The 18,414-nt window shown below is 29.9% G+C and overlaps 1 protein-coding gene across 1 annotated transcript; it reads right to left on the reverse strand.

The window, feature by feature from the left end:
• Positions 1-711: 711 nt before the first annotated feature.
• LOC122271940 (uncharacterized) lies at positions 712-15,268 on the reverse strand. Its single transcript, XM_071178105.1, has 3 exons — positions 15,206-15,268; positions 6,979-7,035; positions 712-2,616 (listed from the first exon to the last, which is right to left on the reverse strand). The coding sequence occupies exons 1-3, from the start codon at positions 15,266-15,268 to the stop codon at positions 712-714; spliced, it is 2,025 nt and encodes a 674-aa protein (XP_071034206.1).
• Positions 15,269-18,414: the final 3,146 nt, after the last annotated feature.

Here is an 18,414-nt window from a genome sequence, read left to right on the forward strand (position 1 = left end):
GCGCAAATATATATATATATATATATATATTAAAGACTTAAAGACTCAAAAACAGTTCTTAGAGACCACATCAGGAGACAGGCCATTCAAGATGTCTGAAAGAAATTCTCTCTTTAGAAGTCAACGGAGGATTCGAGAAAGAATTTAAAATCTGATATTTTGTTTATTTATTTTTAGAGCATATTACGTTATCATAAAGTTTGTTATTATTTTATTTCTCCTTTTACTTTATAAATGAAGTTTAAACATTCATTTTTTCCATAACTAAAATTTAACTGATAAAATTTACCACAAAGGCTTATACTCCCACTTGGAACACGAGATTACCGAATTTTGACAATGCAGGACAAAAATTTCCAAAAATAAATTATTTCACCGCACTTCTGTGATACTAGTTCGTAGCATATCTAAATATTTTTTAGAAATGAAATGAAGATTTTATACATGAGGGGGTTAAAAACCCACGTTTTAAAATAAATACTTACGAAAATTTTGAACCACTTTTTATTTCATTACTGTTTTAAGTTATTGTTGAATTGTTGTGTAATTATTGTAGCATGTTATTATTGTGTAATTATTTTCTTTAAACACTTCCATTGATTAATTTAGAAAGGAATCATAAGTACAATTTTATTTTATTTATAAAAATTACAAAGTAGTCGATATAAAAAAAAAACATGATATATCTTCATGCAAGCTGATGATTAGTCCTCACCGAATTTTTATGATATATTGGTGAGACGCATGTCCTTCCAAATCATCCTTTTTAGATCTCATACGTTTCCGACTCTTCTTCATAAACTTTTTACTAGGGAGATTGTTGAGATCCACTTCACTAAGATCATAGGTTGGTCTGCCACTGGAGGGTACTGCGTGATTGCTCGCTAATTCAGAGTTTATTCCAGTGCTTTCGTTGGAATCGATATTGGAAGGTCTTTCGTAGGGTGGTTCTGTGTAAATATTTCTGTGATGAAAGTGTTGCTGAATTTCATGTACATTAGACCGCAAATCAGAGCTTGGGTTAGGTGACCGAATGTTGCCTTCATAGTTAGTTGATGTAGGTAATCTCTGGGGGGCATGGTACCTTCCTGTAGTTCTCGGATGATCTCTTGCTATTAAATCAGCAGGAAGACGGTTGTGATAGTGCGGGGATCTCAGTTGTGGTTGATGCTCATTTGAGTTTAAATTATTATGGTGAGATCTTAAATTTTCCGAAGAATCTTGATGCTGGTTGGAAGTTGGCTGCTGCTCTTTCAAGTATTTGGGTAGTGATTCGTGTGATATTAATGTGTATTGAGGCAATTGGCGATGATATGTTGGTCTATTTGTCAATGGTTTAGCGTGATTCGGCATGATAGGTTTGTCTTGAAGCATGTTAATTGTTCTATAGTTTTGATGAACAGGCATTACTTGTCTCATATAGTGATCATTTTCTTTCTTTGAGTCTCTTTCAGCTTTCGTCAATGCAGAATTTTGTTGTACTGGGGCGTACAATCTGTTTCTTTCTTGATGCTCAGTGAGAGGGGGGATGTGTCTAACCTGATCGCGCTGTTGAACATTTTGTCCAGTACTGGGGTGTAAAGTTTTCTGAAGTTCTCTAAGCAGATCTAAGTGCGATAGATTTTGAGGAAGTCTTGAGCCTGCTGAGGGATGTGCTTGAATATATGATCCAGGTTGAGGTATCGAGTGACCCTGGACATTTTGACTTAAGTGTTGTATTCCGGGATGCAATTGATTTCTCGGAATATGTTCATGTGCTCCTTGTGGAGCATGTTGATAAGGTTGGCGAAGTAGCCTTTCTTGCCTTGGATCATTCCGCATGTATGAATCAGGAAGGGCTGAATTGGGCTCTTGGTTTACCTTTCTGTAATGTGCCTGTTGTAAATCTCCAACTGGTGCCATTAAAGGAGTGTGATGAGGATACATGTGCGAGGGAATCGTTTGAATAATTGGAATGTTTTGGTGAGTTCGTACAGCTGCACTGTTAGGATGTTGCTGTTCATTAAAGCCATGAGCCATACCTCCTACTGAATAAGGATTCGAATGAAGTTGTGGACTACCAGCCATGTTTTGCTGTGAACTATGTGGGTATACAGGTTGTAAAAGTGCAAGATCTAATTGAGGATCCCCGTGTAAATTTCTCATGTTGTTACTCAAGGAATGGGGCTCATAGCTGTCCTCAAAATGTCGCATCGCTGGAAAATGACTACCCATCGGGAACAAAGAAGGGGGGAGTAGGGATCTCATTGCAGGAAAAGGAAACATACCCGTATACTCTTCTGGTGAAAAGAGAGATTCAGAATTGCGTTGAGTTGGACCAAAATAATTTGAAGAAGTATCATCTTTCAGCTTATCAAGTTGATGGTCATTTTTAGTTCCCATGGCTGCATTATATGTAGGGGAGTATCTATCAGCCTCGGGGGTAGTTTGAACTTCTTTGGTAGCTGCTATTAGCAGGTCTACTTTGTTCTCAATTTTGTCCCCTGAACTTATCTCCAGCTGGATAGATTTAGCCTTTATATCTGCTACGTTATTCTCGGCCTCAGAACCTCTTTGACTTCTGTCTTTTGCAGATCTTGGTGAGATGTAAACCTGTAGACCAGTGAGTTTTTCCCTCTGGAAAGTAATTAAAAATATCCATTACTGCTATAACAAGAAAAGGAAAAAAACATATTTCTATACATATGAGTAATTATATAAATATTCATTCAGCCCCTATAGAAGAATTTATTTTTATTTTTGTAAGACCATTTTTATGTTGAAATTTTTAAAAATATTCATATTCTAGTTGAAGATTTTTATAATATAAACGTAATGTATTATTTATGTTATAAACTTAACAGTTTACAAGTTTTTGCTGATTTATTTTTTTACTTACAATAGTGAGTATAGTTTTAAAGCAACATTAAATGGGATCATTCCTAGGTATTGGACAGTATATGTAATATAGTTTAAGCTTCAAATTAATTCAAACTTTGACACAAGTGGATTAAAAATACTTTAAAGAAAATAATATTTCGATTGGTTCCACAAGAGAATTTTCGTAATTGAAACTTTACAGAAAATTACTTGAAAATAGAAAATGGGGGTTGAAGCACGCTCGTGAGAGGTCAGAAATGCAAACCAACCCTAGAACTGCATATAAACACAGATTATGAAAAAATCTGCTTTTCATTATAAACGGGTTAAACTATTGCAGGATGGTGTACATCTTAGGCCTGTTTTTGAATGTAAGTATTCTAGATTTTTTCCTAATAAGATTAATTGCCAAAAACTACTAAGCAACTAAAATGTAAAAATTTCTAGCACATGCTTGGAAAACTGCAAATGGTCCCTGGGATGTAGCTGCCATGGGCACGTGTCGTATAAGTGGGGCCATCCTAATTACTAATTTTCCTAATTACTATATCCTAATTACTAGATTCGCATAAAATGCGCAACCTTAACAATTTGTGGACAACCATGAAAATCAGAAAACGAGCACGCAGAGAAGGAAAGAGGATCTTATCCCAAAAATTTCTCGTTCAACAACACCGAGCGAAAACACACCTCGAATGCTTGAATGATGGCGTCCATCCGGGGAACCGGCTTGGCTAAACTCCCGGTTGTAGTTAGGATAAACTAGGCGCAAGGCACCGTTAAAAATTAATGTTTTTAGATTTAGAAGAGAGCAATACTGTTTCACATTTGGGTGTATTGTGATAGCATCATCACAGTCCCTAACACTGCAGATAATCCCATAAGGTTACAGATATAAACTACTTGCACTGAATGCAATCTTTTCTTCTTTGGGTGTTACAAATACTTCCATATAACTTATTTTGTGGCTAAAGGTACACAATTAAAGAGATATCACTCTGAATAACTTTCGCTCTACTGATCTGATTCCCACGTCTTAAATGTCAATCTCAATGGTTCAAGAGGGTGATCTCTACCGATTAATTAGTACGAAATATTAATTAAGTACGAAATCAGACAGAAAAGCGTGATTTTCTTGAATAAACATTTGTTTTTCTTCACCGATATGGATTCCGGACTCTTAAAATACAGTGGACAAAATTTCGAAAAGAATTGTGTCATAAATTTGGGTGCTAGGAAGCTATATATATTTGGCTAGTCTCCCTAAAATAGCAAAATAATATCACCGTAGCAGGAGGAGCAATTATAAACTTAATCGAACTATGTGATCGACAAGCGGGAAATACCTTGTGTTTCTCCGTTTCTAAGCAACCAAGTTGACAAAATAAAATAAAAAATAAAAAGATTTTTCTTTCATCTTTTTCAGTTAGCTCAAGAAAGCTTATCTTTTAATTGTTAAATAAACGAATATCCTGAAGTTTCTAGGCAACATATATTTTTTTAACTTGATTTCTGACAGAAAGGCAAAGATTGTTTTCTTTTTTTGCGTCGTTTGAAACTATACTTTGAATGGATTAATAAATTACTTATTTTTCAAGATTTTAAAATTTGAACACAAAAACTTTTTATTGACATTATTTGTGTATTTTTACGTTTTTTATTTAGTTATTACTTTTTTAAAAACTTTTTTAAGGATAAAGATTTTATACTTACACCAAATTTCCAAAATTCATTTTAATTCTTTCAATTTTATACTGAATTGTAGGGCAAATCAACTTTACACCTTTGATCGAGTTTTCTAGTCAAGAAGGTTTCGAGACTACAAAAAAGTGTCCCGGAAAAATGTTTTAGAGTATCGGTGAGAGAGTATATCATACACATTCACGAAGTTTTATATTATTCATGATATGTATTTTTTGATAAATAAAAAAATTAGGGAATGTTAATTGGTGTTAAAAAACATTGATATAAGCATTGCTTAAGAATATTGTGTGATTCATTATTTAAGAAACCGCTTCATTCTGCCAAATATGTAAGTTACATGGTTTTCTTTAATTAAAGATTATTTTCTGAGAGCATCCTGATGTTTCTATACATTCTGAATGGATTTTCGCAAACTCGTAAAATGTAAAATTCAAAACAAGTCGCTCAACATGTTCTTCAATTACGAATATGTATCATCAAATATGTCTACTATAATTTCGTTGCTTAATCCCTTTTATTACAAACTTACTCTATAATTCTCTCCATAGATATATCTGATAGATACATAGATACATCTGATGCAATATCTGATATACATAGATATATCTGATATCTGTGTATATCTGTGCATCAGATATACATAGATATATCTGATGCAATTTACTCCTTTTAAACATAGCTCTTAAGGTCCTTAAAAAACTTAAATGATTGTACCAAAACCCCGAAGATAAATTAATTTTATTAGGTTTATTTTCAGTACAGGATTCAATGATCAATTTCAATAACGCCAAATATCTGGTAACAAAATCTTTTGCTTTGAAATTTTATTTTAATTAAAGATAACTTTATACTTGCAATATTGATTCCAAAGTTTTCTTAATGTTTAAATAGCCACATAAACCCTGCTAAAATAATAAAGTACAGATTATTGCTTTTACGAGCATAAGATTCTGATTGAAATAATGATCGTGACCCAAATGTTAGACAGTATACACTTGCTGATAAAAATTTCATCAACTCCAAAAAATATGAATATTGTAAAAAAAGTTGACATATTTTGAGCGCTCAATAATATACGTGAACTTTTGTGTGCCAGCAGCACAGTATATTAAAGTAAAATACTGAATGCGGTATTAAAATGAGTTATACGTAAAATAATGGTTATGGGTTTTAGATTGACAAAATAATAATATTAAATTAGTCAAAATAATCTAAAAATCCAATACCACAATTTGTTTTTTTTTTAATGCAATTCTTAAAAAAAAAGTTTTAAGCAAGACAAACGATTCCATCTACAATTGAATTTACAAAAATCGAATGAGACAATGGAATGATCCCTCTCCCCAGGAAATGTTAAATAATTACAATGCCAATTATTTCGAACAAATTAACGTCTCCATTTTACTCGAAATTTTTTGGAAATGCATTTTTTTATGCTTTAGAGTATGCTTAAGAGAATATTTCTATGTAGTTTTTTCTGCACCCTTTATTTTTTCCTTCTTTTTTTGTTTGCAATTACTGAAGTTATATGATTTAATGCATAAATAATATGATTGTAAACGGGTTTTTATCCCGCTTTTCCTCACTCTTCCTGTTTCTCTCCAAAAAATAAAGGAATCAGTTTAAAAAAATAGTAGTTGATTTCATTCTAACTGTTTCAACAACAAACAGATTTCAATTCTGGGGATAATGAAATCATTGAAACAGTTGAATTAAGCACCAATGAAATATTAACATTCTTGTCTTCTAATAACAAAATATAAGAAAAACTTTTCTATTTGTAATTTCTGAAAAGATGAAAAAAAAATGGTCAAAAATTATTTACTGAACATAAAAAGTGCAACCCTGAAATAAGTTGTAATCTAAAAATGCCCTGTCATACCTTATTTTAGTATTAAGAACAAGTTAGAAAAAGAACAATTTTTGGAGATGATGGTTTTAAAAACAGCATGGGTTTGGAATCTTTTCACAATTTTCTATTTTTAGTTATTTTTATTTAGCAAAATAAGGCATATCGAACATTTTTCTGATGTAAAAACATTTTGTGCATTGTACTAAAAGTGAGAAATATCCAGATTTCACCTACCCTCCTATATTTTGACTGTGAAGCATCCACATATGTAAAAAAATAAATGCTTATTCAGAGAAAGTACGTTTTTGTATCTGATTTCGTAACTTAATTGGTAATTAGCAATAAATTTTTAAGCTCACTCGCAGAAATCATTAAGATTGACAAGTATTTCGTGAAAATCAGAAGTCAATAGAGCAAAAGTTATTCAGGGTGATATATATATATNCATATATATATATATATATATATACACTGTACACGACAATCCGACCAAGGTATCTCAAGAAGTTTCCTTTAATGAAAACAAATTGAAGTAAATAAAAAATAAGTTCTTAAAACTTTACCTGTCCATTTTGTTGAGCTGAATAGCAATTGGTAGCAATCAGAGTAAATATTAATATCTGAAATAATGAAAACAATTTAAAATTAAATAAAATTTTCTTTTTGAAATATTAGTTTAAGACATTGAAAGCATAAAAAAAAATTGGGTCTTAACCCATCACTCATTAAAAAATTATTATTTTCACACTTAACTGCTTACATTTAAATAAAAGTGACCAGTGTGGCGATTTGATATGTTCAAAAGAAAACGTCCAAAGCATTCGTATGTCAGAATGTAGAACTTCGAGAAAATTTTGAGACCGCATCAAAATTCAACTCATTACTTCTTTTATAAGCCGACTGTAGTGTATGGTGGACAGAGTGCTCACCTGTCTCAAAGATCCCGGATTCAAATCTCAGTCAGAAGCACGGATGTCCTCCTTACCGTGGGGGTAACGTTGGAATATTTAATAAGGTGCTCCTTGAAAGTGTTTTGTACACACTTCTGATACCCCAATGATGAAATGTTATGGGGACATTATTATCGACTGTATAAGCTTTCATCTATCAAAAGATAGAATCAAGTTAATAAGTCGTGAATTGGTATTTAATAATCTCAGTGGTAGATATGCCACATTATTCCCCTTCCAAAATATTATCTGTGATAGAATTCGATGAACGAATACCACTAGCTGTATAATGCAGTTTATTTATTAATATTTTTTTTTCCGCAAACTATTTTTTTTTCTTTATTAGCCGTGAGAATTGTGCTTACTTCACCGGATTTTTGCCCGCTATTTTGTGAGCAAATCAACGAACTGTTCAGTGTGGACCATCCACTGATGTTTGGGAGTTCATATCACATTTGGGTCACCAATATGGGGACATAGTTATCGACTATGTCAACCTTCAATCTATCAATAGGTACGTCAAAATAAAATCAAGTTAAAAAACCTTATATACAAGTGAATTGGTATTTAAAAATCTTTGTGGTAATACGCCACAAAAGCATGGCATATGGGTTGGCCTTGGTAAAAAAGAACTATTCTCTAAAAAGTTCTTCAATTTTCAATCAAAAGTTTTTCAAAAGTTGTGAATTATTTATATGGATATACGTAAACATGTAAATAAAAATGTGCAAATCTGCAATTAACACCAATTGCAAATAGATAAATAATTGTATTTCAACATGTAAATAATTAAGTTTAAATCCGTAAATATTTAGGTGTAATTATGAGAATAAATGTCAATATATCGATAACTTTGTGTCAATATCTAAATAACGAAGTTTAACGAATCTGCTAACGATGTATAAATATGTAAAATTAAGAGTAAATTACCAAATGATTAAATATTAATTTATAAAAAATATAATATCATTATGTAAATGACTATAAGTATAAATCTGCAACTAGCTTAGGAAAAATATGTAAATAATTAACCTTTAATCTGCAAATAGCGGCTCCAATTATTGTCATTGGTGGTTTAATAAGAAATGGCTATTAAATGTATTAAATTATGTAAATATTATTAAATTACTTGAAATATCGGTTATTATAAAATTTAGGTTAGATTTTTGAAAATACAAGTTCTTCAACTTTTAGAACTACTTATATCCAAATACAAGAGTTTTGCTATCAATTAGGAAATTCCATAACGAAATGTTAATTAAAGCTTTAATTTAAGGACCGTTATTCTCCAGTTTTATCGTTTTTATTTCTTTCCCGTAATTAAATGTCCATATATTTATATCGTATTATGCATTTGTAACTATTTATTTCTTATTCTTTCAGTTTAATTATAATTAAATTGAAGCTAAAAATAGCAGTTTTGGTATAACCTTTATTATGTTTTATTTTAAAAGACTTTAAAGGAAAAAAGGAAATTGGGTCACGTGCCTTATTATATTTTGTATACATTTCACAATATTTTAGCTTTTTATTTTGTTCTTGTAATTTGAAAAGTTACTAAAGGCAAACAAAAATAAAAAATTCATTTTTTGACATTAATAACACAATGACATGAATAAGTGAAGTTTGATTTTTTTAAAAATTGCTGAGCATGACTAATTTTTAAAGTAAAAATAGCAAAAACGGTGACCATTTAAAAACGACGACTGTAGATTAACTACTTTTGTTTTGCAAATTGTTAAATAAAACTGAAATGAAATTTTCAAGAATTAATCAATTTTTAAAGTATGACTGGATTTAACTACTCATTTATTAACTTAGTTTTTTTCTTACAATAGAAAGAAAAAACAATGAAGTGAATAACAAAATTATTAAACTTACTCAAAATGCTCAATTACAAAAAATTAGTTATAAGCTAATGACTTAACGAAGAAAAAAATTATGCCATTTATGTTCATAAGTATACAGTGCTCTAAAAAAATTAACGAACCATCCTAACTATCTTTTGATTTAATGACTGAATCTTCACGTTCTAGGATTCAATCTTAAAAGTTCGAGGGGTTACCTCAAATATGCTGATTAATTAGTGCAGACGATATTTTAAATTGTGGAATTGTGGACACAAAAGTGTATTTTCTTTGAATAAACATACTTTTTTTTTCAACGGATTCGAATTTCTGACTCTCAAAATATAGGGGGTAGCCGTAATTTTGGAAATACTGTTGCCATAGTTTGATCAAGAGAGCGAAGCAAAGTTTGAACTCCTTAATGTTAAAGTTATTTCGCCATTTCTCAAGAAGGTTTTAAGTGAATTGAAAATTTTTGCTCACAGCTATAAAATTCGTTTCTCCAAAGATAGTTTCATGCAAAAAAATAATGTTAAGTAAATATTTATTATTTTTGATTATTTTATTTATAAATAATCAAAAATAATTTGAATTGTATGGTACACAATTTTTATTTCATTTTAAATAATGCAATTTTAAGTGGAAAAATTCAAAATTAGCTTGAAAGCAGTTGAACAGTTCCGGAGATATTGAATTTTAAAAAAGTCGTATAATTAAAATTTGATTTCTCAGGAATTATTTGAAAAACTTAACTAAAATTTTATATATTGCTTTGTAAAATTACATATTTAAAAATGATAAAGAAAACTGCATACCTCACAATTCAGAATTTTTTTCAACTATTATTAAATAAAATAATAAAAAATAATAAATATTTACTAAAATTTATTTTTTGCATATTATCTTTGGACAAAAAAATTTTAAAATTGTGTGAAAAAGTTCTTAAATTCGCTAAAAAGGTTCTCGTCATATGGCGAATTAAACAAAAAATAAAATTAACATTAAGGGGTCTAAACCTTGGACGACTCTCCTGACCATTTTTCCTAGATTGCGTCTACCCCTCCTATTCTTTGGGTGTTCAGAATGTATTTCTCTGATTTCATAATTTAAAATATCATCTGCATTTATAATTTAGAATATTTGAGGTTCCCCTTCTCGAACCATTAAGATGAAATCCTATAAAGTGAAGATCTGGTCATTAGATCAAAAGTTATTCAGGGAAGTCCGTTTCTGTCATTTTGTGCCTTGTACACCTTATGGTTCGTGTATCAAAGTGGTCTGTTTATTTTTTTGTACACTTTACATAAGTTTGAAGACATAACAAACTTAAATATTCTCTTTAAAATTTTCTCTGACCACCAAATCGCGCTCTACATGCAAAAAAAAAAAAAAAAAAAAAAAAAAAAAAAAAAAAAAAAAAAAAAAAAAAAANAAAAAAAAAAAAAAAAAGAGACTTTCACATGTTTTGATATATATTTCATAACGTAAGTAATATGTTAGATGGCGATTCCAAAATATGTCTTATCGCGCCTTTCATGAATTATCACATGCATCCCATGTTAGGTTATTCCATGTAATACCAATGTTATCCATTTCCGTGATAACGTCATCGAAGTAGTAATTTGAAACGTAAATTAAACCACGCACTTCTTGTACATATATTTACTCTTTTAAATCGTGTTTCTATGAAATTAAATACTACTACTAGAAACTTTACAAGAACTAATGAAATAAATTTGAAGTTATCAATTACGTCATGAGAAAAGAGAAAATTAAGGTAAATTCCTAATGTCACATTTAAATAATTCTATTTGAATAGTTAATGTGTATTTCGTGTGAAATGAACTAACTCATATTCTAATAGTAAAATATTCTAATAGTGCGAATCCTTGTGGAATATCCAACAAACAAGAAAAAAATAAAGGTTGTGTATTAGATGTCATGCGACGGTGATAATGGGGTACTTACCCGTTTCGGAGGATGGTGAAAAACTTATAACCATAGTACTTATATTAAGCACCTATATTGGTACAATAAGTTCTCCTCACAACAGCCCCAGTATATCACAGTTCCATTTAATACCACATTTATAAGACGCATAATAAAACATCTATAATAAAACATTTCTAGCGTCCATTGTTTGACGATTTTTGTACGGTCTTTGGAACTAGTAAGAAATTAGTTCGCTAAAAACGATTATATAAAAATATGAGTGTCGTTATTAATTATTTTCGGTAATTGCAATTAATTAATATTTAGTAATGATACAAATTGAAATAAAAATATTTTTTGTACTTAAAAGCTATTTTAATGAAGAAAATGTACTTGTTCGTACATAAAAACGGTTAAAAATTGGCAGAGTATTATTTATGTAAATGAGGCATAATTCATTTTGTGGTGATAGATATAAATTGAAATTAAAAAAAAACTTTTTGTACTGAAAGCTAAATTAATGGCAAAAATAAACTTATTCATCTAGAAGAATCATGGAAAATTGCCTTGTTGTTATCGGCGTCAATGATGCTTTATTAATTCTGGTAATATATTCTCTAGGTATAATACGTGGTGTTTTTTAATAGGTACTAAATATATGAATATTAGTACAAAGATAACTACACAGGTGCTGTGGAAATAGATTTTTTTAGCTTACAGAAAGGGATAAGTACCGTCGAATATTGTTGATTACGATTACTTTTGATTATCAGGATTTGAAATCCAGCAATGGCCTTACCAAATAAAGCTGAATATAGCTGATCTTTACTTTTATGAGCTGAACTTCTAAAATTATGTTCTCCTCAATGTAATAACATAAATTCACAAGAAGGGCAACAAATAAAAGTAAATAAAAATTTGAATTTTTATAAACTAATTAATTTTGTCAATATATGTCTTTCAGTTTTGCGCATGATTTTGCTTTGTTTAAAAATACCGATTTGTTGATTAGATATTTTTTTTACCTCGTATAGTGAACGGGTAATCAACTAGAAAATAATATTAACAAAAATATTGTTACTCCATTTTATACTTTATTTCGATATCATTTATCAGTTATATACATATTTTTACATTTAACTTGGAAGTTTCCTCTTTGCATTTTTCTCTCTATATAAATTCTTATTGTTGTGATGAAATTATTAGAAAGAGGAAGAATTAAACATTGTTTCTAGGTGAAAAATTAACTGTAAGAACACGAAAAAGGAATTACAATGACAGTAACCAAAATTATTAATTAATAACTAAATTTATAGCTAAGTAGAAATCAGATGAGTAAATCAAAAGATTAAAGATGGGCACTTGAATGAAAAATGATATTACCTTGTATATGATTCGCATAGTTATCCGAATTGGAAAACAAAGTTGAAAGTATAGTCAAGCACGAATCTCCGCTGAAGGTGTAAAACTAGGAAAGTTCACCAACACCTATAGCATCCATTGAACTCGCTTTAACGCTCTGAAACAAATACTCGACAAATGTTCTATTTTAACCAACAACAGCCGCTTTTAACAAAACATTTAAACTGCCAAAAAATTAGAAGTAAAACTATTCTTTCATTTTCTTTTATCTCGTCTGAGTATAAAGTTTCCTTGTACCCTATAAAACTAACCACCATGAAACGGTACAAGCAATTTTGTGAAATTCTTCCAAAGGGCACTTAGGCAAAAATTTAAGTCGTTTTTTTTCTTCCTGTTTAATGGCAACTTGCATGTAAAATAGCCTCAAATCAGATCACCTTACGTAAGATCTTACTATTATGAAGACACGAGTATTATAGTTTGAAAAATGGTCAACTTTGGACAAATGTAAATATGTCAAGAAGCGCCCATAGAGCGGAAAATGTTCTTTTGGTGTAGGAAATAAAGAAACCGTTTTTTTCCAGCTGTAATCCACCCATGACGATAAAAAAGAACACTTTCGAACTTATCCTGAAATAATACACTCCATCACGATAACTTTCTTGACCTCAAATTCAATTTTGGGGAAATTCAGAAGCAATAGAAGAGATAAGGATGAGTTAGATCGGAAATTAAGGAAATACTATAACTTTATATAGGATTGCGTGAGTTAACTCAAATGGAAAGTTTAAAAATGCAAAATTGCTTGTCAAAGTAAATTGAGGTGTCTAGGTAATAAATTTAAATATGATACGACTTGAGTTAAAAAAATTTAATCAGCTTCTTAAGTTTTACCTACGGGAAAAAAAATTCAAGAAAAACACTCTTGTTTGTTTTTCTATGGTTTATGAGTTTTAAAGTAATCGGAACTCAGCCGTTGTGAGGGAGTAGAAAGCACTTGAGGAGCACTTGTAAAGAGTGCACCTCTTTCTAAGTGCTTCATACAGAAGAATTTTATGTAAATTCTAATTATACAGAGACAGAATCAAGTGTTTACATTCATGATCTTATTTTGGTTGTAACATGGGTATATTCTTATTTTAAAATATTCATGGATTTGTAGAACTTGAGTAACTGTTACATTTAAAGACGAATGATTTTAGAAAAAATATGGCTACATTTGTGTGCAACTCATGAGAAAAAAACTTTCCATATTGTTTTATTTGAAGTATCGTAAAATTCATACAATATTTGAATTTTGAGCCATTTTTACTGTTACATAAGGCCAGCGGAAAGAAAGGACAGCATGTATATTCTTAGAATAGTTTCTAGAAACTAACAACAGAAAAAAAAGACTTTTTAAAAAGACGAAATTTAAATTTCTCTATTCAAATTTAGAATTCAGTAATTTTTAATGGTGAAAAAATTGAAGCATTTTACCACCAATAAGAACTTCATTCATTATGAGTATAGACTTTACACGGAGAAAAAATTTCCGGTAAAATTACCGTTCTGTATGGTACTGACATTTTTGCTAACAAATAATTTATAGAAATAAAAATTAAGTATATGGTATTTAAATTTCTGATGTGTATTTTATGTAATTTATGTTTTTACTGTTCTCTAGATATTTTTTTTGATTTTAATAAACATTTACCCGTATGCCCTAAATAAGGGCGGGTCGGGGTAAATTCTTCCATATGGTATTTAAATCAGTCATTTTGTAGTTTTTCAGTTCATATTGTAATAATTTAGCCGGAATTCTGATAAGATTACCAAATTTTACCATATTTAGGAAATTTTTACTATGTACCATTAAAAGCATATTTTACTGCTAGTTCTTCCAAAATCATTGCCGAAGTGCGTTGGTAAAATGTACCCAACTTATTGGTGTTCACATTGTGGCAGAACCATGAGCAAGAACCATTTTTTACCAGACGGCCAGACTGTGGTTTACTTCGATATATAGAGGGTGAAGAATCCAAATTCACCCAAAAGCAAAAAATGCTTTTTTAGAGAAGTTGTACATTTTTGAGTATTTTATTTTCTAAAATTCTATTCCGGCATTAATTTATTAGTGTATTCAAAATGAGCCTATCAAATCATGGAAAATACGCACCTGATCTCTTGATCAAAAGTTTTTAAATGTTCTGTTTTTATTTTGCTCACTGCACATATTTAAAATAGCTGGGTGAAATTACAAACACTCTGCATAGTATTCTGTTAATACTGAGTAGAAAGACTGGAATTAATAAATTTCGATTAATTACATTCTCTTAGCTCTTATAAAGAAAAACACAAAACCGACTGGATGGAATACAAACAGTAATTAATAGTTTTCTTAAATTACTAGCAATCAATATAAAATCAGCTGTCACAGTGCAAAAATACAGGTAATAATAAATTATGGGTAATTACATTTTGCTTAACTTTGACAAAAAGCAACAACACTAAAAACTGACTGAGATTATTGAAAATCAACTGTTTTTTATAATGAATAACGCTAAATAAAAGGAAAAATGCAATTAATGCGAAATAAACAGAATGTACTAAAAGGAACACTGCTCTCAGAGCGTTATTTGGGATTTCTTCTTCACGGGGCTTTATTTGTTAACAGCAAACGCTCTTCACACTTTAAAAAAGTTTCCGGAAAAAGTTACGGTATAAAGTATCGGCACTTCATTATCATCCGTATGCATCATCATATCATCCGTATCATGCATCATCCCTAGAATTCATTTCTACCGTAAAATATTATACCGTAAATTTTACAGTAATATTTCATTACATTGATTTCTCAGTAATTTTAAGTGTAAAAATTACAGCATATCAGATATTATTTTTCGTAAGATATTTCAGTAATTTGATCATGATTTTTCTACAGTGCAATTCTTAACTTGGATACATTTTTAAAGCATGAGCGGCATTTGAAACCCTTTACATTTAAAGAAACCTAATGATAGTGATGTTATGTTTAAACTTTTCATTTCCGAATTCTATCGTTAAAAATAATTTTTAAAAAAGCTGAAAATTATGATTAAATCTTTGAAGGAAAGGAAAAACTTATTGAATCACCTACTAAAACTGAAAAAACTATTTCGATTTCTAAAGCAGTAGAGCGAGTAGAAATGTCCGTTCAGCGACCCACATTGAACCATTTATGGGATACAATGAGAAAGGGAGAGAGGAAGTGATTACATAAAAGTTTCTTCAATTGAACATGAATAAAACGACACGCCTGCCTATTTAATGCATCCTCCAGACGAGGAATTTTTAGGGAATATTATGAGACCGTTAATAAAAGTAATAATTCAGTTTCAAGAATTGAATTCTTATCAATATACTATAGGATGCTAATCGGGAATGACGCTTTGATGTTTATAATATACACTGAGAAAAAAAGTGTGGTCAGAACTACAAAAATATTGTAAAAATTTCTGTGTTTCTGTGGTACACCAAAAAGATGGTAGATTTTACCGAAGTGCTTTGCGAATGATTTTGGTAAAAATTAACAATTAAATAGGGTTTTATAATCTGCGGTAAAATTTTGTGAATGTGGTAAAATTTGGTAATTTTGTCATCACTCTTTAGAGCATGTCATGAAAACTCTTGATTCGGTTAAATTTACTTTTTAGTTCTGTGTTACTTACTAAATGTATGAGTCACAATGACTCAGTGTTATGGCTCTGAACTGTGTTACTGTGGCGGCTTTGAAGACCACCCAAATAAGATCGGTGGATACCAGCCTGTCTGGGAAGTAAAGACGGTCTGTGCTCAGTGCTGACCACCACAATCATGTCGTTGGTTACAAAATTGTGGAGCCTTAACCTCCAAGACTCCCCCTGGCCCACAACATACTTTCGAGGGAATGCTTTACTAAATGTATGCTAGTAAAAATTAAAATTTTAAGAACAAGAATTTCTGTTAAACTATTACCATATGAACGGAGACATTTCCAAATGAATGCTATAAATACCACATATTTTGGTTTTCATTACCAGAATTATGTTTATGCATTTGTAGAGTACGGTAATTTTACCTGAATGTCTTTCTTTGAGTAAAATATTCTCTAAAATATCTTAATTTATTTTTCTAAAGCAACAATATCAACTAACCATTGGTGTAAAAGATGGATATTGGAAATATTAAGTTATCTCTTCATTTTTCTAAGACAGCACTTCTTTCTTGTCTTAACAATAACGTTATAGGAGATACTTTTAGTCATTTTTTCATTTTTTAAAACCAATTTTTCATCTAACATTGATGTAAAAAACGATGAATACATTTTCACCCAATGATTAATAAAAACTGCGAAGTTATACTTGTTATAAGCAGTAACAGTTAACAATCTGAACCTATAGCTTTACACCCATATCTCTGTATGATCATTTTTGCTTTTGATACGCTCAATTAATTATCGTCATAAATTATCTATGGAAATTTTAAGCGTTAATAAACTAGTGAAACTTTCATAATGATGAATATATTAACCATTTGAACTAGTCCTTTTTTATTTATATGATGCTGTTTCTACTTGCAAATTAGTAGAGGAATTGAAGAGGTTATAGGAGGAAAATTCTCAGAAATACTTTTTGAAAAAATCATGTTTTCTCGATCAAACTGGAACTGAATTTAATATTACAACATTCATTTATTAAGTCTAGGTTTTTAAATTTCAAAGAGTAGTAGCGTATTAAAGTACTAAAGTGACAGCTCTTGAATGTTTTTGAAGTGGAAGTAAGTTCCAAGTGCATTTGATTACTAAGAGTCGTTGAATAACTGCAGAAAATCACCATTTTTCCAACATATTACATCAAGAGTATAAACGATATGAAGAGAGAGAATTATAGAAATGTTTTGAAGTAAAAATGAATGTTTTGACGTTAACTCAATGTTTGACGTAAAATCAATATTTCGACGTAAAATTAATGTTTTATCGTAATCAAATCAAGGTTTTAATAAAGTTATTAATTATTTAAGAATCAATCATTCGATATAATAACAGTAATAAATGTTTAATCGTGACGTAAATCAAAGTTTTGAATTAATTTTGAAGTACATTTTGCAGATCAGATTCTACATCCTGCCGATGAAAACGTAAAGTAATTTAGCTCTTTTTAAATAAATTTTGCAAAAGTGGAAAAAAAAATTAAATCCTCTTTTATAGATTGAACATATAATTTTTGTCACAGTCCCGCCCTTATCCAAGAAACTGCGGAGCCTGAAGTGCTATGATCCCTATGTTATTGACTCCTATGTCTTATGTTGAATTTTCCAAAATCGTAATTGCTCTTATATAATGTCATACTTTTAAATTTTGTTTTTCTTTTCTTCACTATATGCAATCATTTCATTTAATCTTACAATTTCAAATTTTTAGCTTATTTTTTTATTCTTAATACTGATGAATATTTTCATTGATTACATGTTTTAAGTCCTCATATTTGACAGTATTTTTATCTATTCTATTCCCTTAATGTATTCTGTTTTTTTTCGAACTATTAAGATTAAACTATGAATTTCAAAAATTAATCTCGAGTTTTTGTATCAATTTTTGCTTTTTTTATTACTGGTAAAACGTTTTTAGTGATCTTCATCCATTCTTTCTTAGAAATCTACATAAGTAATCAGTTGTTTGCTTATTTCTTTCCTATCTTTACACCTAGCCCGATGTTTCGAATCAAATGCATGTTCCGAAACATGACAATTGTAACGGTTTACTAATTTATTAATTTTATTCTAAAACTAAAATTTCCCTAACCATGAATGTTCGTGAACATCTAATTTAAAAATTTTCTGAAGATTCAGAAAATGAAAGGAAAAAAATAAATCCATGCAAATAAAGAATATAAGACATAGGTCTTTATTT

This window comes from Parasteatoda tepidariorum, chromosome 2, assembly GCF_043381705.1.
Source record: "Parasteatoda tepidariorum isolate YZ-2023 chromosome 2, CAS_Ptep_4.0, whole genome shotgun sequence".
NCBI classification, from domain to species: domain Eukaryota; kingdom Metazoa; phylum Arthropoda; class Arachnida; order Araneae; family Theridiidae; genus Parasteatoda; species Parasteatoda tepidariorum.

Bases quoted from the DNA above. Each gene is read 5' to 3' on its own strand.
- LOC122271940 (XM_071178105.1), bottom strand. From the start codon at position 15,268: ATGCATGATACGGATGATATGATGATGCATACGGATGATAATGAAGTG. The intron at 7,036-15,205 runs GTAACTTTTTCC...TCATTATTTCAG, and splicing joins AAGTGCCGATACTTTATACC to ATATTAATATTTACTCTGAT. The intron at 2,617-6,978 runs GTAAAGTTTTAA...ATTACTTTCCAG, and splicing joins CAGCTCAACAAAATGGACAG to AGGGAAAAACTCACTGGTCT.